At 48.3% G+C, this 26,362-nt stretch overlaps 1 protein-coding gene across 4 annotated transcripts; it reads left to right on the forward strand.

Moving 5' to 3' along the window:
* The first annotated feature begins 114 nt into the window (after positions 1-114).
* Positions 115-23,906, forward strand: LOC144947909 (uncharacterized). Of its 4 annotated transcripts, none has more exons than XM_078877307.1 (19): positions 115-383; positions 2,666-2,749; positions 3,307-3,351; positions 3,471-3,632; positions 4,224-4,520; positions 5,373-5,699; positions 5,905-5,975; positions 6,410-6,524; positions 7,641-7,949; positions 8,259-8,368; positions 9,309-9,556; positions 10,370-10,470; positions 11,199-11,306; positions 12,087-12,246; positions 13,416-13,558; positions 13,711-13,858; positions 14,185-14,241; positions 14,699-14,923; positions 16,720-23,906. In XM_078877307.1, the coding sequence occupies exons 1-19, from the start codon at positions 354-356 to the stop codon at positions 18,492-18,494; spliced, it is 4,515 nt and encodes a 1,504-aa protein (XP_078733433.1). In that variant the 5' UTR covers positions 115-353; the 3' UTR covers positions 18,495-23,906. The 4 variants fall into 4 exon arrangements, with proteins under 4 accessions (XP_078733433.1, XP_078733434.1, XP_078733435.1 ...); XM_078877308.1 differs by having other exon boundaries at positions 12,090-12,246; XM_078877309.1 differs by having other exon boundaries at positions 7,644-7,949.
* The last annotated feature ends 2,456 nt before the right edge of the window (positions 23,907-26,362 follow it).

The raw sequence follows: 26,362 nt of genomic DNA on the forward strand, positions 1-26,362 counted from the left end.
CCCCATTGGCCAATAGCTTTCCCCACCCCCCACCCTACCCAGCGTGACCACCGCTAAGCCAATCACGGGGCTCGGCGGGGCGCTTATGCGCGCTGGGAAATCTAAACGGGCCCCCTGGCCGCCATATTGTGGGGCGCCTCGCTGTCGGCGCGGTCGGGCCTCGAGCTCCGCTCGCCCGCAGCTCCGCACCCCCCACCACCCCTCCTCCTCCTCCTCACTGTCCCTGCAGCCTGCGGCCTCCTCCCGCCCACCTACACCCGCGAACTCAGTCGGTTTCGCCCAGGGGAAGGGGGTTATATTTTCTTTTCCCCGAGCGCCCGGTGGTGGTGGTGGTGGTGGAGAACGTGGGCGCCATGGAGGCCGTCAAATACTTCAACAAAGAGGTGTGCGGGGTGGTTAGGCCCTGTGCCTTGGGCCTCGGCTGGGCTGGGGGTTGGGCTGGGTGCCTCGGCTGGGCTGGGGGCTGGGCTTGGGGCATCTCGGCTGGGCTTGGGGCTGGGTTTGGGGCCTCGGCTGGGCTAGGCCCTATGCCTTGGGCCTCGGCTGGGCTGGAGGTCGCGACGTGCTGGGTGGTGGTGGTGGCCGCTCTCTGGAGGTTTATGAGGGGGAGGCCTCTCTCTCTCTCAACCTTGCGAGGTCTCGACACGTGCGGAGTTTTCTCGTGGTGGTGGTGGTAGCGCTAAGGGCACGGGGGGAATAGGCGGTGTGTGTATTTTGAGTTGCAAAATGGCATTGGTGAGTTTGTGGTCTTTGGATGAGCTCTCCCACGTGAGTAGCGCTGAGGATATGGAGAGAGGAGTTCTGGTCATGGAATGAGTTTCAGACGAGGGGACCAGGAGACGGGGATTAGAGTATGAGAGTAGGAGTATCGCTGGCGATATCTAGGGTCTACGCGGTGATCGATGTCCAGGTTGTGTGGATGAAACTCTCTCCCTCCATGTGAGGGATCTGGGCATACAGGTCTGGTTGGTTGTGTGTGTGTGACAAGCATCTTCCAGGCGAGGAGGTTTAGGGAGGAGGGGGTCTCCCTTTCGTGGTGGTGAGAAGTTGGAGGTAATCGGGCTCTAGCGGGGTCTGGAGGGAGAAGAATGGGCGAGGAAGTTGGGAACTTGAGTTCGGGTCAGAATTCAGTTTCGTTTCATTGAAGTGCCTGGGAGGAGGGCATTTATGAGAATTCGTGGTCTCGATCGTCACGAACAGCCAGCAAACGTGTGACCTCTCGCGACAGCATTCGCATTTCATGCCATGCTAGTCAGTGTCTCGAGTTATTTGTTTGATTCGCGTATCACGGGGGCGGGTGCCATTCCATAGAGGTTCTGGAGACATGGATCTCTTCCTTACCCGAAGACCAGGGACTGGGTCTGTGTGGAATTAATGCAGGGAGCATGGCCTTCAAGCCAGCCCTCCATTGCCTACCTTGATGGTCATGGACCTCGTCTCGGTAACTTCCTCTATCTCTGATGTGGATCGCGTGGCCAGGGACGAGGATTATAGTCTGGTGCCTTATAATTCCATTGATTAAAGTGTAAATTTAGCGTCTCGTTCAGGTCCTGGTTTAAATATCCACGGACTGGCCGGCAATGACCACGTTTTTAACCAGAGTATGGAGGTCTCATTCATTTTTGTTCTGAACATAGATGGGGTCCTCTAACTTCGTATCAATATTGTCTGCTTCAAAGAGCATGGACTTGGGTCTCATTCCTGATGTTCACGTCCACAGACAGGGTTCACATGGACTGTCTTGGTGACGATTGATGGGACCTTATTGATGTCGGCTTTTAAGACCCGGAGGGGTCACATTGCAGCTCCTCAAAACACGTTTCTTCAACATCATTGCATTCTACCACTGCGTCCCATGAAAGTACTTTAGTGCAACATACTTCTGAGCTGGAAGATACTCTTAACCAATTTATATTCATATCTACTGAACCCTATCTTTCCCCATACATTGTTATTGTTGTCTGCTGTCAGTCATTTGTAGACTTAAGTGTCCAGTTTCAGCTGCACACTGGGCTACCGTTGCTGCATTTCCCAGTCGACCGGCTTATTAAGATGTGAGGATGGCGTACTGAAGTCTACGGAAACTCATCAGTACTCCAGCACGGGTCCCAGATTCAGTAGTATAGAGCAACGAGCTGAAGGAAGACGGGAAGGGCTCCTGATATTGCACCAAGGGGTTTCGTGACTTCAATGTGCATTGTGGAGCGACCGTTTCAGTTGGGTCGTGGTGTTCAGTTGTTGGAGCTGGTTCAGACGTTGCACATTTTGTATAGAACACGTGGCTTGAAGGAAGACTGAGGAGAGAAGGCGCATCTAAGAGATAACCACGGTGGAGATTGGAGTGATGATAGCTTCATGTGCAACAGTGAGATGAATGGTGGCATTGCAGGATTGAAGGATTGTGTTGGCGTGGGGAGGTCTTCATCGTTGGATAGACGAGGGCTGATGTTTTTAAACCGAGAGTATGTGTTGTGCTGTTTGACGATATAAAACTCTGGCGTTTGTGCTCTGTACGTCACCACATACAAATGCATCGACCGTAATTTAGTGGTTGTCTCTAGAAAGCACACAAGCTGATGGACATGAATTTTATTTGATGTTTGCACGTGAAAGTTCTTTTTATTTTATGTTCATACTTAACAATGTACATTTTTTGTTGCCTCAGCTGACCTCGTTGTACGAGTCAAAGCCTCCCATCTCGCGTGCAAAGATGACACAGCTCACCAAGTCGGCCATCAAAGCCATCAAGGTAAGACCAACGTCCGATCTACAGCTGTGACAACTATCCGATGTATTTCTGGGTTGCACCACGCTTGGCATGATGTCTGACGTTTCGCTCAGGCACGGAACTTCTGAGGAAGCTCCCAACACATGCAGCACATAGAAAGAAGCATCAGACGGCACACAAAACAACACGCAGGAAACTACAATCAAAACATCGGAGAGATATACAGCACAACCACAACAACCTATTCAGTAGTACTACTGCAGTGACATCCTCCACATTCACACGTTCATGTACGAGTCGCGCTGAAAAGTAATAATGCAGTGTAGATGTTTGACTTGGCCTGCTAGAGGTGGAATTCTATAGCTATTTGTAGACTTAATAAGAGTAAGTTTATTGACTGTCACCCTGTCAATATGAAGCGACCCAGTTGTGTCGTGGCATCTGCACTTGCGAACATTATAAATTGCGTTTTTAGTTGAATGCAGTTCCCTTTAATTTAATTGCACGTTTTCTATTGTGCTTGTGAGTGCGACAGAAGTCCGTGATATAACCTGAATATTTTTTGTTTCTTTTTTCAGCTTTACAAGCACGTTGTGCAGAGTGTGGAAAAGTTTATACAGAAGGTAAGTGAACGGTTAAATTAAGTGATTCATACACTTCTTCATACAGGTGTAATGTGTAATATATACTGTGCTGGTTCTTGAGACGATGTTTTCATAATTTCCCTCTTGTTTTACCACAGTGCAAACCGGAGTACAAGGTCCCGGGCCTGTACGTAATAGACTCAATAGTTCGGCAGTCCCGCCACCAGTTCGGCATGGAGCGTGACGTGTTCGCTCCACGCTTTGCCAAGAATCTCACCAACACCTTCCAGAACCTTTACCGGTGTCCATCTGATGACAAGGTATGACTGGAACCAGTGCCGGAGCTTGCAGAACCTTCCTTTAAAAACTGATCAACTTTAAAAGTTTTTATGGCTAGCTCACTTTGTGAAGTGAGGTGTCTTTTCATGGAGGTTACATGTGCTAAGAGATCCAACTGCTAATTCAAGCATCAATGCTTTTGTGATGCAAGTCAAAAGCTGTGTCGAGAAACAATGTTATTTTATAAGAGCAATTGTTTATTCAGTTTGCAGGGAGAATGTGCCTCTTGTGAGTATCAATGTATGATAATTGTTTTTTTACCCTTATATCTGGCAACAAAACTGACACCTTTTTACAAGGAGTCATGTTTGCATAGACCGCAATACCTGCAGTCATAATACAAACAAAAGAACATAACTCTGATAATGTGCACTGTCCTTGGACAGTGCACATTATCAGAGTTACTGGCAAATGAGATTCCCATAGTATCAATGTAATCGCGAAGTCGGTAGTTAGGGGTGGAATTGCGAATTTGTCTTGCTGTAAAAATGCTTGTTCGCGGTACCCCTTTTGCATTGGTGCGTCCTCCGCCTCATCGACGGATCCTATTTTGGTGGTGCGCACGAGAGCAGAGCAGGATCGTGCGCGTGCTCAACCTGTGGCAGAAGAACAACGTCTTCGGCAGCGAGATCATCCAGCCGCTGCTAGACATGGCGGCCGGCATCCCGCACCCCGCGGCTGCCTCCTCGGGCCCTTCGGCCCAGCAGCAGGCGGCGGCGATCACGCCGGCCACGCCCAACTCCCCCGCCACACCCCAGCAGGCCGCGCCGCCCGCAGCCGCAGACCACTGGGGCGTCACGCAGCAGATGCCCAACGCGGACGCTATCGCCGCCGTCGCACAGCTCCTGCAGAGCTCGCAGAGTCAGCAGGTGTGGCCTTGACACGAATACCACAGTCTTGGCCTCCACAATGTGTAAACCAGGCGTGGGGGAATCCCTTCCCTTACGGAGAGCGAAAATAGAACTTTGAGGGACCTTTTGGCGTGCTATACGACAGTTGACCCTAAACCAAGGTCGCGCCCTAGGGATGTATGTATTGAGCCTGATTTAAACTGCTTGAAAGAAAAAGTGACTGAGCATGGCTTACGTTTGAAAAACATTGGTTCCATATTTAAAATATTCACACCCCCCCATAGTAGTACCTGATTGTTGCGGCTAAGATGCTTGTAATGGTTTATGCATATCGTTTGCGGGATGTTTCGTGGTCGGACGCGTGTGACCACAGTCCAACCCTTTGTGTAAACAGATGTCTACATTGAAGATTCTTTACTCCGACATGTTTTGTTTGGAGCATCCTTCCCCTAGTTGTCCACGCAACTGACTAATTTTCGTTGTCCGAGTTTAGACTTAAGGGACCTCGCAATGGCGAGATATAAACTACTTCGCCTGGTATACAGGAGGTCATAGGTTCGGTCCTGACTGGCGCTTGTATATTTTGAGTCTGCGTGTCTCTCCTCGTGGTCGTGTGGATTTTTCTCCGCGTCCACCGGTTTTAACCCCCCACGTTTAGAAACGTGCATTTAGACTTTTACTGCGATAAAAATGTCCACATGATAAGCCACTTAGCTGCGCTATCATTTGTGGCCAGGTGGCTTCTGAAAAGACCTATACGGGCTTAGTGGGCCTTACCTGGAAAAATTAAATTATCTTAGTTTTATAGACTTGGGAATTCCACCTGAGCCGTTTCTTTTCCACCTGTCGATTGTACCCCTACCCCCACAGCTGCTTCAGAGCCTCCAACAAAAGCAGCAGCTGCCGCTTGCACCGACGTTGGACGCAAACCTGGTGGCGCAGGTGCAGGCGCTCACTGCGCAGCTCACAGCCGCCGCAGCCGTCGGCTCCACCAAGACCGGTGTGCAGCAGAATGCATCGCAGAATGCACAGCCACCTGCTGCACAGCCTCCTTCGCTGCAGCAGCATCAGCAGCAGCAGCATCAACAGCATCAGCAGCAACAACAGCAGCAGCAGCAACAACAGCAGCAGCAGCAACAACAGCAGCAGCAGAGTGCCCAACCAGGGCAGCCTGATCACGACTCCTCCTTCAACAAGGTTACTGTTGCACGATGGTGGCTGTGGTTATGTTTGTGCTTTCAGGGAAAGCTTTGATTTGTGCTTGTGGGTCTGGTTGCTTCGCAGTGATGGTGGGCAAGTGGAGTAGTTTTGTGCGTGTCGTTGTGTTTTGCAATTTTTGGTGCCGAGATGTGTTCAAGAAGAATGTCTCCAACAACCATGGTTGAATGTGTCCCTCCCACAGAAACTGTTGGATCGGTTTGATTATGATGATGAACCGGAAGCTACGGAAGAGAAGCCCGAGCCACAGTCGACGTAAGTCACTCCACCACACACTGCCTTCATTGTGGCTACAGGTGCACTGATAAGGTCCTTATAACCTCACTCACCAGTGAAGTAATATACATGGCGTCAATGATGAGATTACTATTGCCGACTGAAAATGTATTCTAGGCCCCTTCATATGGGAACACCTTATTTGACGTTTTTCGCAAATCACTACTCTTTGTAGAGAATTTAGAATATGTAGCTAACAAGGCCTCAGCGCCTGTAGAAATTACTGCACACGTGTAACAGCAATTACCATGGGCCGTTCTCAAACACTTCTCGATGAGAGTTAGAGATCAAAAATTGTCTTTATCCCAAGGACTCAACATTTTGGGTAAAATCCAAAAAATAACTTTTACTCCTTGTAGTGTTTTGAGGTGGTTGATGTGTTTATCCGCATGTTTGTGTGACTGCCTTCATAGGGGTTACCATTGTGAGCGTGCTGAGCAGCCACCGGTTCCCCCCAGCATGGAGGAGTTTCGGCAGCGTTACCTGGAGCAGCAGGAGGAGCACTTCCAGCAGCAGATCCAGCAGCGAGTGAGTCTGGCCGCCCGCCCTCAAGAAATGCAGTTCTGTGTACAATCACAGGGATGCACAGACCCCATCCTATTCACCATTGCAGCAAAACTGTGCTTAATATCTCAGCAATTTAGACAATAATTCCATTTATGTAGCGCTTTTCATAAATTATCTCAAAGCGCTGTACAGGACGGAGCAACAGACACTCAGCATAATTTTTTTTAAATATTATAGATACATTTTAAGAATCCATTTACTCCGTCAACTAAATTTTTTATAAGCGTATAAATCGGTTTTAAGATGGTTTTAAAAAATTTCCACAGACTTTGATATTCTGATATCTTGTGGAAGAGCATTCCATAGTCTGAGGGCTACACAGGAAAAAGATCGGTCACTCATAGACCGAAGCCTCGACCTGCAGAGAAGATCTGCATCCCCAGATCTTGGGAACCTTGAGGGGACATGGGGGTGCAGCATGTCAATGATGTCGGCTGGGGCAAGATGGTTCACTGCTTTGTTAAGTTAACAATAGGATTTAAACTATATTCTATGTGAAATTGGAAGTGCAGGGAGGCCAACGTGGTTGTAGTATGATGTGAATAAGGTATTCTGGTTACCATCCAAGCAGCCGCATTCTGAACATGCTGCAATAAACATGTCTTGGTTTATTTTATCTTGTGGACTTTTCACTGGCTGCTCTGAGGTTCACCTTATCAACGAGTTTGGTTGTTTGTCTTGTTTTTTGAGACCTGTTGGTCCTTGGGCTGACTTGTAGTTTACTTCACCATTTGTATTAATTGGGCTGGTTTTTGGTTCTCTGCAAAACCAGGTTCATACAGATGGGTGGTGTGATGTTAGTTGATGTCTGTCAAGAATTTTTCATCTGTATTGACATCGCATTATCTTTGGCAAGTTGTACATGACCCAAGGCAATACAACTTAAACTACTGAGGTTATATGGATTTAAGCTGTGGAAAAAAAGTTACTGTGACTTCTACTCTTGCGGCCTAGTGTTGAACCTCTAATTTAAATGTTTAACAGCACCATATAAATCTGTCGGTAAACCACCATGTTATTATAGGTGAAGGTGTCATGTTCATTTATGTTGTCTTCGCTTGCTTTTGTGTTCTGAAGCAGCAGCAACAGCAGCACCAACAGCAGCAGCAGCACCAACAGCACCAGCAGCAGCATCAACAGCAGCACCAACAACACCAGCAGCAGCATCAACAGCAGCACCAGCAACAGCAGCAGCAACAGCAGCAGCAGCAACAGCAGCAGCACCAACAGCAGCAGCACCAACAGCACCAACAGATGGGTGGCGTGGAACACCACCAGCAGATGTTCATGCCTCCCCAGGGCGTCCCTCCTCCATTCGGCCAATACGGGCAGCCCTTCATGCCACCCCCAGTGCCTCAGCCCGATTACCCTCCGCCCACAGAGCAGGTCTGGCTCGCACAGCACGCTCACGTTAACACAGGCCTGTGGTGCTAGCTTCTCCAAAACACAACTTACTTGCACCTGCATTTTTTTTGTCGCCTCTTGCTCCCACACGTTTGCATTGCCTTTTTCGATTCTTGTGTGATTGTCACTGACCAAAAATATAGAGCTTACGTGTACCTAACTCTCTGGCACCTATTGTTCATGTAAAAGTTTCACTGTTTAGTTTCATGACTGTTAAATACCTGGTTTGTTAGTCTTGCAATATTGACGTTTTTGCCTTTTGCTTTTTATGTTCCCGTGTTCGCACACCAGAGTGCCGAGGTGGAGATGGATATGGACATGGAGATTGAGCAGCAGGAGGATCCGGCCATGATGGACTATCGTCACGGCCAACGATCCCGCTCACCAACACGCTCCAGCAGGTGGGGCTGGGTGGCGCACAGAAGGGGAGGGCAGGGCAATGCACAAGCGACTCGCCAAAGGGGAGACAGAGCCAACTGGATTGACACGAATTTTTTAGGATGTTGAACTCCGAATAGAGAATAGTGACCTCATCCAGCAATGGACAAGTTAAAGGTTTTTTTTTCTGATGGCCTAGGCCCAAGGGTCAGGAACAAAAATAACAAGACGAGACTTTTTTTTTTTAGAATTCGTTCAAATGACTCTACATTTTAAGAGCCGAATTGCATATGAATAAAAAATTGTCCCTTAATAAATGACGTCACGAAGCAGTCCTTAAAGATACGCATGCGGCTCCGGATCCGCAGGTTTGCAGTCTCCTGGCCTTTGGCAAAACACACCCCCCCGAAGCAATTGTAGCGAGCTGGGCCGTCTCACAGATTTTATCTGGATTTTGTTACCAAGATCAAGTCAAAGAATCCATTCAGATGTTCGCAGATCGGTGCAACTTTTCACGTGAGAGGAGGACCCACAGAAGCAGCTATCGCAGGTTTACCTCTGAGGTCCCTTAAAGTGACTTCTGTGCCACTCGGTAAGGAGAAGCACTGTTTATATTTGCTCTGCTGCAGAGAATAATCAAGAGAATAACGTTAGTTGCTTGAGAGTCATAAAGTATACTTTTAATTCTCATAGCTGGAAATTAGTTACATTGAGTGCAGAACCAGGCATTGATGACCAATGCACTTCAGAAATCCAGTTTAATCACAGGTGGCTGAAACTTGGGACTCAAAACCAGAAGCCTCAGCCGTGCCAGCTCTGCGCTTAAGGCTTGTGAGCCACGTGGACACATCAGAATGGTTATTTATACTGGAATCGGATGAGTTGTAAAGCTCTTTTTCCACCAACGTCCACCTCAGTGTTGCCATTTTCAAAGGTTGACGGTGCCGCTCTGTGTGCACGCAGGTCCCCACGTCGCTTCCGTTCCCGATCACGGTCCGGCTCGCGCAAGAGGAAGTACCGGCGGCGTTCGCGCTCACGATCACGCGACCGGCGCCGGCGCGCGTCACGCTCGTTGTCGCGGGAGAGGCACGAGAGGGAACGTGAGCGCGAGCGGGAGAAGGAGCGGGAACGCGAGCGCGAGCGGGAGAGGGAGCATGAGAGGGAGCGTGAGAAGAAGGGCTTCCCGCCGATGAGACCCAACGTGCTCAGCGGTAAGTTGTGTGGGGCGTGCGCTTGTGACAATGCCCCCTCCGTGCGTGCGTGCGTGCGAGGTTTCAGGATTTGTCATGAATCGACATCGCGGTTTGATTCAATAATTTTTTTGCCTCGTTTTTTATTTTTATCCCACACCTGATGAGCACGGTTGGCTACGTACGGTGCGAAAGAAGTTCAACATACGTAACTTTATTTTGCTTTGACTTAAAGTTAGAATATGCAATTTGCATAAGTTGTAAATGATTACTTCTTACAAGCGTTTAAAATTAATGCATCAGCATTAAAATGTATTTTTTATCAAAGCATTACATGCCGAGTATAACCAATGATTCCTTTTAAGGATTGCTCTTTCATTGTTCATATTGGGAAAACCAACATTTAATGTACTTTATTTTCAGCTGCTATTTCTTACATATATGTATTAAAATGTACATCTTGAAATTAACTTATAACTAGCGATCCAATGTTAGAATGCAGAATGTGCGCATGTGCCATTATACTCTGACTAAGGATGTTGCTCACAATTCTGACAAATCGCCCGATGACGTTGGATGTAATTACCAACAAAACGTTATACTCAAATTGTAAATGTTGTTGATTTACTCTCCCACACACCAGTGGGCTAAAGGAATAACTAATTGACACGTTTTGTTTGTGGCAAACCTTACTGGCTGTGGCGGGAGGTGGGTTACGACATTTATACTTAAGCGAACTAACCCAAAAAACGTAATTATGCTCACTTTCTTTTACTGTCTAATGCTTCATGTCCATGTGATGTTTCGTGTTGTCCCCACCCATCCTCTATTCAGTCTGCAGCACCACACTGTGGCTGGGCCAGATCGACAAGCGAACAAATCAGCAGGATATCCTCAACCTCTTTGAGGAGTATGGCCAGATTGAGTCGATAAACGTGAGTGCTCGTGCCATTTTCCCCACTGGGCGTTCGGCTATAACACAGCAGAGGGTGGTGGCAGAGGCTTCGAGTGAGATTACATTTAGTAATCGGGGTGGCAAGATGAGTAAAGCGTGCACTGGTTTTTATCAGACCAGCCTTTCAGCCGGTGTGGGTGGGACAGCTTCGGGGTTGAGTTACGAGATGCGTTTATCTTTCTGAAGACTGTTCTCCATAGCAATTAATTACAACCCATTGGACGGAAGGCAAACTACCATGTGGCGGATGTAATTCTGTCCTGTATGGTATCACATCGCTAAATAGTTCATTTGAACCGCATATATTCCTGGTGAAAAAATTGTGCAAAGTTCTTCACGACATTCTTTAAAGGAATGCATTTGCGAAACATTACGCTTATAAGGAAATGTTCCCTAATCGATCGGCAACCTATTTGCGAGAAAAAAATGTTACGCGGCAACTTATAGCGGGGGTTTCCTGAATTTTGTCGATCGCGCGCCTTTGGCGCGACTGTTCACGGTTGACCACGAGATTCCTGTTTTGCATTGTAAAGAAGTACTGGACTCTTTAACGGCAATGCTTGCGATGATGCTTTCTGGGACCTCTTTGAATTTGGAGAATATGGTGCATTCCGTGTGTGCAGTGTGTGTCTGAAATGTCACAAGCTGTTGGCCACAGGCACACTAAATGGGATGACGCTGACCCTGTGTGCTGTGTCACACTTTCAGATGATTCCTCCGCGTGGCTGTGCCTACGTGTGCATGGTCCAACGGCCAGATGCTGTACGTGCCCTACAGAAGCTCAACAAGGGCAAGATGAACTCAAAGTCCATCAAGGTATGCCACCAATTGATAACCGTGGATGTTGATTTAACTTTTGTGAATCCACATATGCGCTGGGCCTCGCCAAATAAGTGTTGTTATTGTGGGCAATTGAGGGCTCATTTGAATGAAATATACGTTTGGTCCTGCGATGTATAAATGTGGGAACCTGCACACAAGCTGATTTCACGACTCCATCTCCGTGCAGGCTGCAGTGTTTGCTCCGTCATTAATCTCGACCACTGCCATCATCCCTTCTGGAGAGATGGGGAGGCCTTGATTCAGCAATGGATTTATCGTATATGATGAGGATATATTTAGTAAAATAGATGTTGCTAACCGTAATTACTGGCGAAACGTCGTACTCTAATTGTAAATGTTGTGGGTTTACTCTCCAGTATACTAGTGTGCTTTGCATGTAACGAATTGTCAAGTTCTGTTTACGCGACTAAACCGTACGCGATCTAACCCAAAAACCTCTTATGGATAATATTGGTCGCGAAAGCCTCTGTGTTAAAATGTTACTGACTGCTTCGTTAAATTATGTATTAATTCCATGATAATCATTTTAACATTAGGGCTGTTGAAATGCACAACAGTGTAACCAGTTCATTTAATGCATAAACCAAGCGCAGACAACTTTGTTCCTTTGATCTTCTATTGTATTTTCTTGTCAAGCCCTGGCTTAAAGTTAGTTTTTTTTTACTTTTTATCAGCCGAATAACCCCTCTGCCCAAACTGTTGTCGCGCACTTAAATTTATGTCCTCTGGGATACTGTCGCTGTTCTACTTCAGCAGATTGCATGGGCGCCCAACAAGGGCGTGAAGTCGGAGTACAAGCAGTACTGGGACGTGGAGACAGGCGTCACGTACATCCCGTGGGAGCGCGTCAAACGGGAGCACCTAAACCTCTTCACAGACGGCGGGGTCATCGACGGGGAGACCATGTGCCCCGGTGCGTTGTCGATGGACAGGTTCTTTTCATCCAGTTGATCATCGATTATCCGGCTGCTTCCAACATTATCCGGCGCTCCCGGGCCGATCCGGGAGCGCTGTAGCGGTAGTAATAATGGTGGATAGGATTATATTGCGCTCGTAGCGAAACTATTTGTCTAAAGGAGCGCAGTTTCTGAGCACGGGATCTGATGGCGTTTGTCCCTGTCCGACGTTTCGCTCACGGCGACTGGCCTACATTGAGCAACAGCAGCAGCCAGACACGAGCTAATTGAGGGAGAATTTGAGCGACCTCCAATCGGTCCCTAAATAACAAGTGGAGCAAGACATTGGACATACTGAACAACACTTGGTAAAACCCGAAGACACATCAGAGTTCATCCGTTGTTGTAAAAATTGGCAATTGTGGGTATTAATGATATGTATGGTATTTTCGAAGCTGTTTCCTCCGAATTACATTTCAAATGGGAACCCAGTTTTTATCATGGGTGGCTTTCATGATTCAGACTCAGGAGCTCCATGATGGTTCCAGTTTCCTACTTATGAGGCCTTTGAACCACCTGGCCACCTTTATGTGAGGTGCTTATGGAGGTAATGCTACAATCTCGTGGCTATATTGCGCTTCGCTTGAGCCAGCCACCAAAGTTCAGGGGGAATATTTGGCTCGAACATCATTAACTGTCAATTTGTGGACCTGCATGGTCTGGATTGAATGGTCCTTGTGATGTGTGCCAGCACTGGCAATAATGAGACAAAGGCAGTCACACTGGGTCACCACCACCCCATCCGTATGCCTTGCCTGCTTTTACTATTTACTCTTTTTTATTTTACTGGCTAAGGCCCACTGAGATATTTTTCAGAAGCGACCTGGCCACAAATGATAGCTCATGGCTTATGTGCAAATGTATAGCAGCCAAATACTCTTAAACACATGGTTCTAAATGTGGGAGGACCAGGAGAAATATCCAGGGCAGCATGGGGAGAACATGCAAACTCCAAATATACAGGCATCGGGTCTGGATCGAACCCACGACCTCGTGTATGCCAGGCAAGGGAATTAACATTTCGCTATCGTGGCGGTTGTCTGCTCACAACACTTCCCCCCCCCCCGCCATGGAATTGACCGGTGCGATGGTCTTCGTCTTCCCGTGCATGTTGCGTCGAGTATAGACTGGGAAGACAAGCCAAAGGTCACCGAAGAGGAAGGTGACAAGAAGCCCCGCGGTGACAAGAGCCCTGATTTCAAGCCGGCCACACCCACACAGGCTGAGCCCATGCAGACGCCCAAACCCCTGACTACTCTGCTTCCACAGGTAAAGCTCGGACAGGCAAAAGTGCACATTTGGCAACTTGTGAGATGGGCTGTCGTGCCGCCCTAAACACTTTGAGCATTTAATTGTGTTTGTGATCATGGTGAGACTGTGGGCGAGGTGTGACCGTGTGGTTGTGTGTGTGTGTGTCGCAGGTGCCAGTAAGCCAAGGCATGTCAATGCCGCCAGTGCGGATGGTGCAGCCGCCCCCCTCGTTCGCACACACAATGCCCCCTTTCAACCCGGCGATCCCTCCACCACCGTTCCTGCGGGCTCACTTCAACCAGAACACTCCTCCTCCAGGTACAGGGCTCGTCAAAGAACACACGGTGGCCACACATCTGTGTGGCTTTTTGAATCGGGCTTGCACCTTTTCATGTCGGGGGAGCCCTTCGGGACTCGACGTTTTCGCTCGCGCATTTTCAAGACGTATATTAATTTAAAAAGGTCATCATTGTAGGGTTGCATTTTTATTTTTTTTTTACTTTTAATTAAGCACTGCCGCTTAAGGCATAACCTTATTTTTACTCAAGCGAGTTCGACATTATGAGCCTTACACACCCGCTATCACGTCAGCTGCTTTCTATTGTTATTAAAACGTGCTGTGGCTATGATTGCATGCGTGCCAGGCTTTCTGACTGCCGGAGCTGTGCCGCCTCCGACTGGAGTACCTCCAGTGCAGCCCTGTGAGTAACGCAATCAACGCTAAAGGGAAACGCAGCCCAAAATAAACCGAGCCCTTGTGGATATTCGCCTAATCTCTCTGTCCCCAGCTGTCCCAAAGCCAGTTGAAAACTCTGTTCAAGAGAACAACTTTAAAAGCATGCTCTCATACACTCCATTGTAGCACTTTGTTGATGTCAGTGTATTGACTCAAACTATGCGAGAGTTGTCACAATACTGTCCCTAAAGTGCAACTTTAAAGCATTTCTTCTCAATAATGAAGCTTCGAACTGATACTGGGCATCCCTGATGGGATACACACACAGGCTTGGTATATTTCCGCAACACAATAGCCAATAGTTTTCTTTTTTATGAGCTGCAACTTACTTTGCACGCGATCGTCACCATAAACATGAACGTTTAAGTATGGCGCAGATTAAAGCGGCAACGATAGTAATTGTGTTTGCATCTGCGCTGCAGCAGCGCACCAGCTTGTGCCGCCATCGGTCGCTGCAGACGTCTCCAAAGACTCTCACCGAGGACCCGGGGCCTCCTCGGGCTCAGGGCCGTCTAGCGGCATGCCCGACAACCCCGTGTTCACTGGCATCCGGCCATCGGAGCCTCCGCCTCTGGGCACGGTGGGGCTCCCTCCACGGGGGCCGCCAGACTGGGTGGCGCAGTTGGCGCAGGTGGTGGCCGCACAGGGTGAGCAGAGAGAGAGGGCCTGATGTTCAGTCTTGTAAATACGACTGCATCTCAGGGCAAACTGCAAAACTAAATTAAAACAAATGAAATATTTCACAGCACTTTGTCAATCTGGTGCTGGAGGATGGTCTTCTTGTGCTGTGTCAGTCACGGGGGTTGTTTGACCACACTGCACAACACTGGTGTGGTCAGTGTGAGTTGAAGTCATGGGGGGTGGGGGGCAGGGCAGGTTCAGATATCACTCGCCACCGATGTTTGCCATGATCGGAAAATTGACCCTGTCGCCGAGGTTCATTGTGTCGTGTGCGTTTAACCTGTGCACAGCCACTGTTATATTCAGTACAAAATATAAGAAAATTTACTTCAATTGGTTGAGCTATTTGTCCTGCTTTTTAAACGTCATTGAAAATGGGGACATGCACTGTAAAAGACAACTCTGCTGCGAAAAATGCATAGGGGACGCTGGGGCCACGAGAGGTCCCAACATCATTGAGTCCAAGGAAATAACAAACACAACCAACGGCCTGCGCCACACCGATCTCCGGGTGTGAAGTGTCATCGATAGGTTTCAACTGTGGCTCGGTGGAATCGATGCCTGGCACAATTCTCATCCTCAAGAGGCAATAATTGCAATGAGATTGGATCCTGTAAAGCCTCGCTGAGATGTTTGGCTAGTTATATTAATGAATAGCATTTGGGAGGAAATTGGTATATTTCTGCATTCAAAGCTCTTACAGGTAGATTAAATACATTGCTGTCCTTGCTATCTCATGGCCATCTCGGTCTGAAAATTCAGAGAAATTGGTTAATCAGTTAAACAAAAGTTGTTTAATTGCACAGTTTGCACATAATATTGATCATTAACTCAACCACACTGGCTAAATAAAAAATCTGAATGAGTCCTAGGCATTTCAGATTTGTATGTTCTGATTTTTGACCACATGTATTCATCTGTGCGATTCCCATGATCCGTTGCCTACAATCGCATTGCAATTGGAACGGAAGGCAATTGCGGGATAATTAAAATTGTATTATCGACAGTCTTTTATGTCGGAAATTGCCAAAGCGTGTCCTTCATTGGCCATTGTGGCATTGCCACTAATCCCATTCTGTAGAACAGAGAGATCCAGGAATCTATGGCTTCGAATTCACGATATCTGTGTCGGTCCCCATTTCGCTTACATTTCTTGTACTTAAACAAATGGTATTTGTTGTGCTGGCTTGTGAACTTGAAAAGAAGGTTGGGCTAGTGCTAATCTTGTATTTTTGCAATGAGCTCCATTTCCGGACTGTTACCATTTCCTGACGGTTACCATTTCCTGACTGTTACCATTTCCTGACGGTTACCATTTCTCTCCTCTGCGTCCTCGCTCGGCTTTGACCACCTCCAGGCTGTCTCATGCCACTAGGTGTGCACCTTTTGTGATAATTTACATCGAATTTCAGAGTGCTTGCTGCGAATTTCCAATGTCCTTTCTCCGCACCTCCGATGAGCACGGTTTGCTATAAATACATTGTGAAAGAAGTTTTGCATACATACAAACAAACGATTTGGATGGTTACCCCCTCTGGTATAGTTGTGGAATTCTTGATTTTTCATCACATATGGAACACCTTCTGAGACTGCAAAGTTTAATGCATAAATAACTGCTATATACAGGAACAGCGCTCGGCAGTAGATTATGTTTTTGATCTTTTGGAGATCCAGGTTGAGTCGGTTCCTCTGCAGCGTCAAAGAGTGCACCCTTATGCACGGTCCTCACTCACCACCCTGTCTCTCTGTTTCCGTCTCACAGCCGCACACATGATGCAGGGCGTCCCCATGATGGGTCTAGCTGGTATGAACACCCCTGGTGGGCCCGGAGCCATCAAGCCGGCCAGCCAGGAGAGCCATAGCGACCGGGAGGCCTCGTCGGATGGGCAGCAGCAACGGGGCGGCATGCCGCGCATGCTGACACCCGGACCGCAGGCGGGGACGCTGAGCAAAGAGGCGGCAGCAGCCGTGGCTATGCTGGCAGGACGTGCAGGCATTATGCCCACCGCTGACGAAGACTCTGCGCCAATGCTGCCACCTCCGCCACCGCAGCAGCAGCAACAGCAGCAACAACCTCAGCTGCCGCACATGCTGCCCCGCATGCTGGGCCCGCCGGGCCAACAGAACGTCATCTTGGGCCTGGGTCTTCCCGGGCAGCGACTGCCGCCTGGAGTTTTCCCGCAAGCCATCCGGCCGGGCATCCTGCCCATTCCTCTGATGCAGCGTTTCCCGGCCGCCATGCTGCGGCCCGCTCTGTTAGCGCGTCCTAACCTCCCGGGCGGTCCGCACACCCTCATGGGTCTTCCGTCGCTGTTGGGGCCCAGACCGCTGTTCCCATTCCCTCCAGAGGGAGCGGACGGGGAGGAGGCCCCAGCGAGGATGCTGCCTGCGCCTGAGCGGCGCTTCGCGGCCGGCTCGAGCACAGGGACGGGTGGTGGAGGTGGTGGTGGTGGGGCGGCGGCGGCTAGCGTCGCCAGTGAAAGTTTCTCGAAGGAGTCGTCGGGCGGGCAGGAGGGCGACCGAGACTACCGCTTCATGCATGCTGCAGAGTCCACCAGGGAGGAAGAGCGGGGTAGTGACGGGAGGCGGGGCGACCGTGATGAGCGGGAGCAGGGCTTTGGGCACAGGTTCCGGGGAGGCGGAGGGAATAGGGGCAGACACGTTTCTGATGATGATCGCTCGGAAAGGTTCGGCGGCGGTGGCGGCGGTGGTGGTGGTGGTGGCGGGAGGAATTTCCGCTTTGGCGGGCGGGACGAGGAGAGGCGTGAGTGGGGCGGCAGGGGCTTCGATCGTGAGAGGAGAGGCGGCGGATTTGATCGCGAGCGCCGCGGCAGTTTCGAGCGCGGCGGGGAGAGGCCGTGGGAGCAGCGAGGGCGCAGCCGCGACGATTTCAGCCGCGACCGAGAGCCGGGATTTCGCCGCGACCGCGACCGGGAGAGGTCGCGATCGCGTGAGCGCGACAGGTCCAGAGAGCGTGATCGTCGCGGGCCGAGGATGCTCCCATATCCCGAGCCGCCCCAGGAGGAGACGGCACGGGCTCCCTCTGACGCCATCGTCGCCGCCACTGCCAGCAGCAGCCCTGAACGACGGCTGCAGCCCAACGGGGACGCGCAAGAGTCGCCTGCTGTCCCCCAACAGGAGTCGGCCATTCGCTCGGAGTCGGTGCTGGGAAAGGAGGAGCCCGCATCGCTGCCTATCCCGGAGCCAACTCCACAGCCAATGCCACAAGAGCAACAGCCCCCAAAGCAGCAGCAGCAGCCGCAGCAGCAGCCAGAGCCACTGCAGCAACAGCAGCAGCAGCAAGAGAATACCCAAGAGAAGCAGCAGGAGCAGGCTCAAGAGAAGACTCAAGATAGAGTGCAGGAGCAGCCGCCTGCCAACGCTGCTAATGCGGTGGCCATGACGTCGGACATAGATGAGAGGGCTGGTCCCAGTCCTCCTCCTCCGCTGTGCAAGCCAGAGGGTGACGGCGAAAAGACGGCTCCAGCGACCACTCCTGATCCACCCAACGCGGCAGCTGCAGAGAGCTCGGCGTGACGAACACACAAATGATTTTAAAAGATAGGACTGAGTTTTTAATGGCACCCCGCTTTTCCAAGCAAGCTCTTCCGACTTTTGGGAGGAAAAAAAAAATTCAGTTGCAACGCTCAACATTTACAGATTGTTTTATTTGTGGAAAAGGATTCACTGTAGGGGTCAATAAAAATGAAAACACGGTTTTTTTTACACGATCTGTACAAACTGGTGGCCTTTTTAAGTGCAGGAGTTTTGGTCCGATTGTCCATTTGAGACTTGAAATTCAGATGGAAGTGTGACTTGAGCATCTACTGTATAAATAGAGTCGTTAATTTTACCTTTTTATTTAGGTGTACAAGACGTATTGCATGTCCGGTGCAGCTGCTGACACTGATGGGCCACGTCAAATGAACCCGAATGTTTTCTGTCCTCACAAAGTGTTAGCTTGATTACTGCCATCATTCCCAGGCAAGGTTATATTTAACAAAACAAACAAAAATTTGGAACAGAACCGCATGGGAATAAATCTTTTTATTTTTGAACTGCGTCTTCAAACAACTTCCCGTTGTAATATTTTTGTTTTTAAGATGGCCTGGTGTGTTGCACGTATCGGATAAGGAAGGGAAATGTGTTTTCAACAAATCTGGTGGGCAAAACCTCGTGTTGCAGGCATTAAAGTGCACGGTGTTCTTCAAGTGAGAACACCAACAATGCTCTATTAGATAGTTCCGTATGCACAGTTAACACATTTATTTTTGATCGAATCTGTGGTCCGTGACGCGCATTTCAGAAAACACCCAGTATAATGAACGAACTTTGAGCAATTGCCTTATTTGCTGTAGAGCAGTGAATTTTATCCAGTATGCGTGTGATATTCACATGGCATGACACGAGCCCAACTAAATCTAATGCGCTCTAATTTTTCGTGAGACATTTCAAAGCTCGATGTACCCATTTACCTAGTGTGGTGTGTGCTGTTTAAAATATCTACCTGCGCAAAAAAAAGCACCAGACTTCCACCACGGCCAACATAAAACAACATGTGCTACCGTCACTCAGAATACAATAGTTATATAAGATTGAGAGGACTCTGGTGGTGCCATGGTCTGCCTCCCTCCACCACGTAATGTGCACGAATCCGTTCAATCAGCGGCCAGGGGTTCATCTCAGTTTCGAGCGCCCGTGGTGCAGGGGCTTGGTCTCTACCGCCACTATCTGTGCACCTCTTGCCTGTTGCAGTGCGCGCCGCACGCCACGGTAAGTGCGTCGAGCTCGTCCTGTGGAGCGACGCCGCCGGCCCTGTGCGAGGGAGATCGTAACGCTTGGACGAAGCTTCGCACAAGCAAAGAGGGGAGCGCTGGGTGAGGGCCACGCTTGCCCGGGTGGGTAGGTAGGTATGGGCAGGTAGGGACTTGTTTTGCACCACACTGCACTCCCAGGACCGTGCTGCCCCGGGTTTAGGGGATGTTACACAAGTGCCTTCAGTGTTTGTTTTCCACTGCCTTGTATACCACTGGAAGTTGGGCCTGTGGGCAAATTGACACTGAACTGCTAGCGATGTTCGCTTGCCACCCTGCTCACGCCAATTGCTACAAGGCAGCAGTGGGATAAGAGCAGTGTGGGGTGGTCGTTGCTTACCATGGGTGGAGCCAGTTTAGGAGCGCTTACAAATAACATTTTGTAAACTACATTGGCCAGTGGTATATGAACATCCTGACGGTGCTTTACCACCGTTATTCACCAACACTTGCGTACAACATTTAGGACTCGTGCTCAGCTGAAACGGTTTTCCCAATTTTAAGGCAGTGTTGCCTAAACCGTCGTAGCTTGTCCAGTTAATTATTCAGAATTTTGTCGTCCCCTCTTCATAATTCCTAGACTTCATAATTTACGTTTTGCAGTTTACACACTTCACCATTGAGCATTACGTCAATGGCAAAGCCAACATCCTGGACCGAGCCGCCAAGTTTCCCAGTGGCTTCCCTTGGTCTTGCTTGGCTTGGTCGAGGAATACGTGGATGCTGGCACACCTTGTTCAACAAGTTGATATTTTAAAACTGATGGGAAGACAGCGTGTCTTCACGAGCTACAGAGTAAACGTGTGAAAGTGGATTCGAATATTTAGGTAATGTTTTGAGTTAATCCATGTTAAATGTGCTATGGTATATTTCGGCAATCTGCTAGTTTTTTTTTACAATTTAGCATAATCTAAAAAATAAGTTGGGTGTTTTCATGCTTGTTATCCAGGTCTCTCTGTAAGCCAGCAGAGTACTAAGACGTCTGCTATTCGAGGAATTTTAAAGTATTACACTTCATGCCCGATGTTAACCTAAAACAAATATGCTGATGACGTGCGCGTCAGAAACGAGGGCAAATTACTATCCGCTGAAAACAAGTTCTGTATATTCGTTTTATACATCTTGGCTCATGCACATGGAATTGGAAATTATGTGGAGGTCAGGGCAGCATTCTTAGAAATGTCAATGCCAGGTTTTCCACCTTGCAGCTATGTGTATAGCACCTGCGGTGTGCAATCGTAGAATAGGCAGCGTTGCTGACTCGGGCAGGTGAGGATGGACCCTCGCTACTTTCGTCGTTTTATTCGGCCGAGGCGTCAGCAGGGCTGGCGATGACGTCTATGGGCCCCCCCTGCCCCCATGCCACCAGTGATGGCAGGATTTGTGTGTCCGAGCGGTGAAAATGTTACCAGAGCCCCCAGGCACTAGATTACAAAGTGGAGGGGAGTAGGGGGGGTGGGTAATTTAATTTCTTTCGCCAGGATCCATGCCAAGTTGTGTGTTGCCACTTCCCGATTCATTCCGGTGGGGGGAATGGGGGGGGGGGTCTGCAATAGCCGAGGGCGGTAGAGCCTTTGTACTCAGCGACTGGGGGAACGTGGCATGGGGGACGGTGGCGGTGGTTGTCGGTGAAAGGGGTAAATGGGAAATTATTCCTTGAGATGCTGCCTCGTTGAGTCAGAGCCACGGCAGATTTACACACTCGCGCATCGCGTAGCGCGTTCCTCCGAGTATCCTTGTGGTGGAATTTTGGCAGTAATTGAGAGGTGGTGAATCTTTAATGCGTTTTTGTGTTTGTTTATCAAATGCAATTTCAGCCCACCTGTGCGTTGCCTTTTTGCACGGAGATGGCAGCGAAGCTGTGTAAGTCTTTCCTTGCGCACATTTAGGCATGCGGTTTAACACGTCTGCTCAAGGTGGTGATGTCATCACCTTTACTCTATTTAAGACCGAAACATGGAAGACTTCTTCACAATTGTGGCTATCGCCTGATGAAGCTGGTTGCTAATCACCGGCGAAACGTCGTACTCGAATTGTCTCGATGTGGTTGTATTCTCCCAACACACCGATGTGCTGAACTAAGTAACGAATTGGCACGTTCTATTGGCGTGACAAACCTTCTTACTCATTGGCTGTCGGCTGGTCGTGGCGGGTTGAACGAGACATTTACGTGATCTAACCCAAAACAAAAATCTTTACTTGGCATGCGGTTTCCTCGCAAATGCAGCAGGTGGTGCCACAAAAGCGCTGGGTGATGTTTCTGCTACCTTAATTATGTGCACAGCGGACTTAAAAATCAAGAGGTCGCCCGATAAACCTGGGTGGGTTTCGACCGCAACACATTTAACGTATTTTGTTTATCCAGACGGTGCATTCAAGTAGACTAGGACACGTTTTGTATTTTTGAAGTTCATACTGCATGCCCAGAATCTAACTGCAAGATGTCGGTGTTATTTGCCCACTGGAATGGAAACGGACCTGCACACGTGAAGGACATCGAGTGGTAACATCGGCATTTGCATGATGTTAAATCAGGCAAACGTGGAACACGATTTTCCCATTGCAATTCTACAATGCGTACCAAATCCGTACTCCTGCAGAGTTTGTACAGATCAGAAATGTGAAGGCGAAGCTTGGGTTAAAAGCGAGTTCTTTTTCTGGTTTTTATTAATCGCCGTGTACATTTAACTTGCTGTAGACTATTGTACATTTTGATGTTGGCATTGGACACCGCACGCTGCGTGATCGGTTCAGGGAATCGGGGACCCTGCTCAGCACACTGGCGACACCCGTGTTACCCATGGATTAGTGATGGGGGAAAAAATTGTTCGACGTTTAGTCTACGAATAACAAATCTCTTGCATCCTTGGCCCTTTTCGAAACTCTTCAAGTCTACTTTCATTAGTTTCGTCATAATACTTTTAGTTCGTGGAACGGACACGTGCTCTCAATTGAAATACTCTTTCTCAACAATTGTCCTGTCCTATGGACGGTTCTCCCAACCATTTGTACACTCTTAAAGGTTTTTTTGTTAGATCGCGTCAGTATAAAATGTTGTAACCCTCCACCACCCGACAGAGCCAGTAAGATGTATTACGGTAACAACGTGCTAATTAGGTACTACAACCCCACCGGTGTGTTGGAGAGTAAATCCACAACATTTCCAATTTGAATACGACGTTTCGCTGGTACAGTAATTACATCCAGCATCATCGCGCGAAATGTTGTAGATTTACTCTCTAACACACCGGTGGACTGAAGTCGTAACTCATTGGCGCGTTGTTTACATGACAAACCTTACTGGCTGTGTCGGGTGGTGGAGGGTTACGACACATTTATACTTACGCGATCTAACCCAAAAACCTTTTATGAATAATATTGCTCGCCAAAGCCTACGTGTTCAAGTGTACACTGATCAACCTTCAGCCAACTTGTTGATTTTGAGATCCTACGAGTCGACTAAACACAGGATGTGACATTTTTCACCATGGCACCGGTGCAGCAAGTGCTGGTCACGTCCCACTACCCCACCCACTCATCCTCTCCGTGTAAACTTTCCGCAGCACCAAGAAGCGAAATGCCAGAGTTTGGGCAAGCTACCGCGCCGTCTGCAAACGTGGGTTGCTGCTTTGTACCCTTGGCTAAATAAAGCGGTGCCCGTGTCACTCATAATGTTCCCAGTGTAATAATCTCTGATCTACGGGTTGGAAGGAGTGAAGCGGTGTCATTGTTGGCCACGTGTTTGAGCCACGATGGGCCACAGTGTGAAACACAGGGAAGGTAATTGCCGCGTGTAACTTTTTTGTGTTCGAACGGTGGCAATGTTTGATTGTTTTGATTTGACTGTTCGGAGTGATGTGACCTTGCTCTCATGTACAAAGGATTTAAACTTGTGTTCCTGCATCGCATTGTTGTATATCTCTGTGAAACCCTACATGTTTAACTGCTTCAGCCATTTCCCTGCCAAGGGGTGTTGTCCGTGGAACTTGTATCGCTCAACAGGCTTGCCGCTAGTGTGACTAAACCACGAACCTTCGGAGAGAAAACACGTTTTAATATGTAGACTAAAATGATGCTTGTGTTGATTTTCTTTTGTAATGTGTATTTCACAATAAAAAAAAATCAGCTTCTGCGACCAAGTATCCCATTTAGCGTGCCTTTTCACCACGTGCTGTTTCGCCGGAAAGCGAGAGATTGTTTGAAAGGTAAAGCGCATATTATGAATCCCGTAATTTTAAACTTCACACTGAATACCTTCCAATTCGGCAGCTCGGTTTTCCTGTTGGATGTCACAACTGAGTTATCACCCGTCCATAACGCCCGCACATTCTCACCCACCGGTGGAATTTTAAGTAAACGTTTCCATCCTGATGCATGCACATCGCATATGATGCTCATCGATATTAATTTGCAGCAGTCTTTACATTGTCCACATGGGAAAATTGCACCACCGGTGTATATATGTAAAATGCGCGTGAGTGTAAAATCATACAATAAAAGAAACGCAGATTTAATGCTGATGATGACCATCACGGATGTTCAGAATATATATTTATACTGGAGGAATCCGATGAGCTATTAAGCTTTTTTTTAAATCCTTTATATTAAGTTCACTTGCTTGCGCGCTTACGACCGTGCAAATCTTTCAGTCGTTTTTTAACCCACTTCCCGTGATCCAATCGAGCTGACATTTTGCACACAGACTCTTTGTGCGTGACAATTTATTTTCCTGAAATTTTTTTTCCAAAATGTTACACTTTTTAGGAAATAATAAATTATATTTAATTACCAATTGCTTAATGGTGGCAGGCAATCATCTGACCCATAGGTGGCAGCCATCTCAATTCAGAGGACGAGAGGACTCTAGCCGCCACGCATATAAAGGATTTATAGTGAAAAACTTTGTTTTTACGGGTTAATTTTTAACGACATGCCCAGATGGGGCGGGTAAGAACGTTACAATAGCAGCAATACAAAAACACGATTGCATTCATTGCATCACTTACAGCCAGGGCTTAATTTCTCAATGTTTTTCCGAGTCGCTGGTAGAACGGAAGTAGGCCTAAAGAGACATCGGTACAGCGAGAGGTATGATGGATGTGATGTGCCACATGGGGCAGTATTTTGTTGGGTGACTGATCTGCATAGACCCCGTTTCTTACGCGAAAATAGCCACACAGAGGCGAGTGAAAATGTTTCTCACTGCAGTTATTCACTATGAACCTCACGAGAGTGACGCTCTTGTGTGGTTCAACACACATCTTCTTAACGCGATCTAAACCCAAAATAACGCGATCTAAACCCAAAAACGTTGATTATGGACACATCTTCTTTACCACACAATAGCTTTGATGCAATAACACTTGAACGCAGAGAGGGTGAACATACGTCTGGGTTACACTGATGCAAACTCCGCGATACTGGCCCACCCCACTGGTCTCTGCCAGCTTCACCGGAGAACATTTCACAAACTCTTTGGTTCTTTCGGTAAAGTCACGTAGGTAGAAATAAAACAAAATAGATCACGACGTTTCGAACGCAACACAAGCCCCCCCCGCCCGTCTGCAGGTGAAGATCGCGACAGCCGCGATGTTTGCTGCCTTGTGAAGAGAAGCTGTTACCAGCAAGAGTTTATATAAGTTTTGAGAAAAAAAGCTCTCGCGATTTTCACCTGAAGACGGGCACTTGTGTTGCGTTCGAAACGTCGTGATTTATTTTGTTTTATTTCTACCCACGTGACTTTTACCCAAAGAACCAAAGAGTATGGAAGGATTCGTGCAGTTACGAAAGCTTCAAATCAACATTTCACAAGTGAATCCAATCTAGATTTGAAGATTTTGTGACTGCAGCAATCCATATTCTTTGGTTCTTTCGGTAAAGGCACGTGGTGGTTCCACCTGATGATGATTGCTTGTGTTGCGATCGAAAACGTCGTGATTTATTTTGTTTTATTTCTACCTACGTGACTTTACCGAAAGAACCAAAGAGTAAGTTAATCCAAGTCAACGTGGCCAAGACCCGCATTGATGCCCCCCACCCCCTCAACACGTGTGTGGGGCGTGATGGAGAGGGGGGGGGGTGAACACTGGGTTTGGGTCACAAGGGGTGGGGGACGCGGTGTGACAATCGATGTTCCATCTCTGGTCAAATCGAGCTAGAGGGGCACGTTAAAACCCACCTCGTCAGGATTGTGGCAGGCGAAACCGGTGGCGAATGTGCGGGGTCTGGTGACACCTCTGAAGACACGCACCTCAGCTAGAACACAGACAATACGAGACTATCAGTTCATCATCATCGCTGTGCTCCATCCACAACCTGGATTTAGGCATCCCCTTACCGTCACCGCACCTCATGATCCTGCGATGTCGAAATGTATCGAGCACGTGCGCGCCAGCTGATTTAATCGCTCCATCTGCCGAGGCGGACGTGGGCTTTGACCACCAGCCACCCTCTCTTCTCGCCATGCGTCTCAATGTGACTGCAATTTAAAGCCGAAGTACACGAAGTTAAAATAAATATTCATTCTCTTTGGTTCTTTCGGTAAAGTCACGTAGTTAGAAATAAAATAAAACAAAATAAAACAAGTCACGA

Source organism: Lampetra fluviatilis, chromosome 47, assembly GCF_964198595.1.
Source record: "Lampetra fluviatilis chromosome 47, kcLamFluv1.1, whole genome shotgun sequence".
In the NCBI taxonomy this organism is placed as follows: domain Eukaryota; kingdom Metazoa; phylum Chordata; class Hyperoartia; order Petromyzontiformes; family Petromyzontidae; genus Lampetra; species Lampetra fluviatilis.

Excerpts from the sequence above, each read along its gene's own strand:
- LOC144947909 (XM_078877307.1), top strand. The coding sequence starts at position 354 with ATGGAGGCCGTCAAATACTTCAACAAAGAG. Across the intron at positions 384-2,665 it reads TCAAATACTTCAACAAAGAG|CTGACCTCGTTGTACGAGTC; the intron begins GTGTGCGGGGTG and ends TTGTTGCCTCAG. Across the intron at positions 9,557-10,369 it reads GAGACCCAACGTGCTCAGCG|TCTGCAGCACCACACTGTGG; the intron begins GTAAGTTGTGTG and ends TCCTCTATTCAG.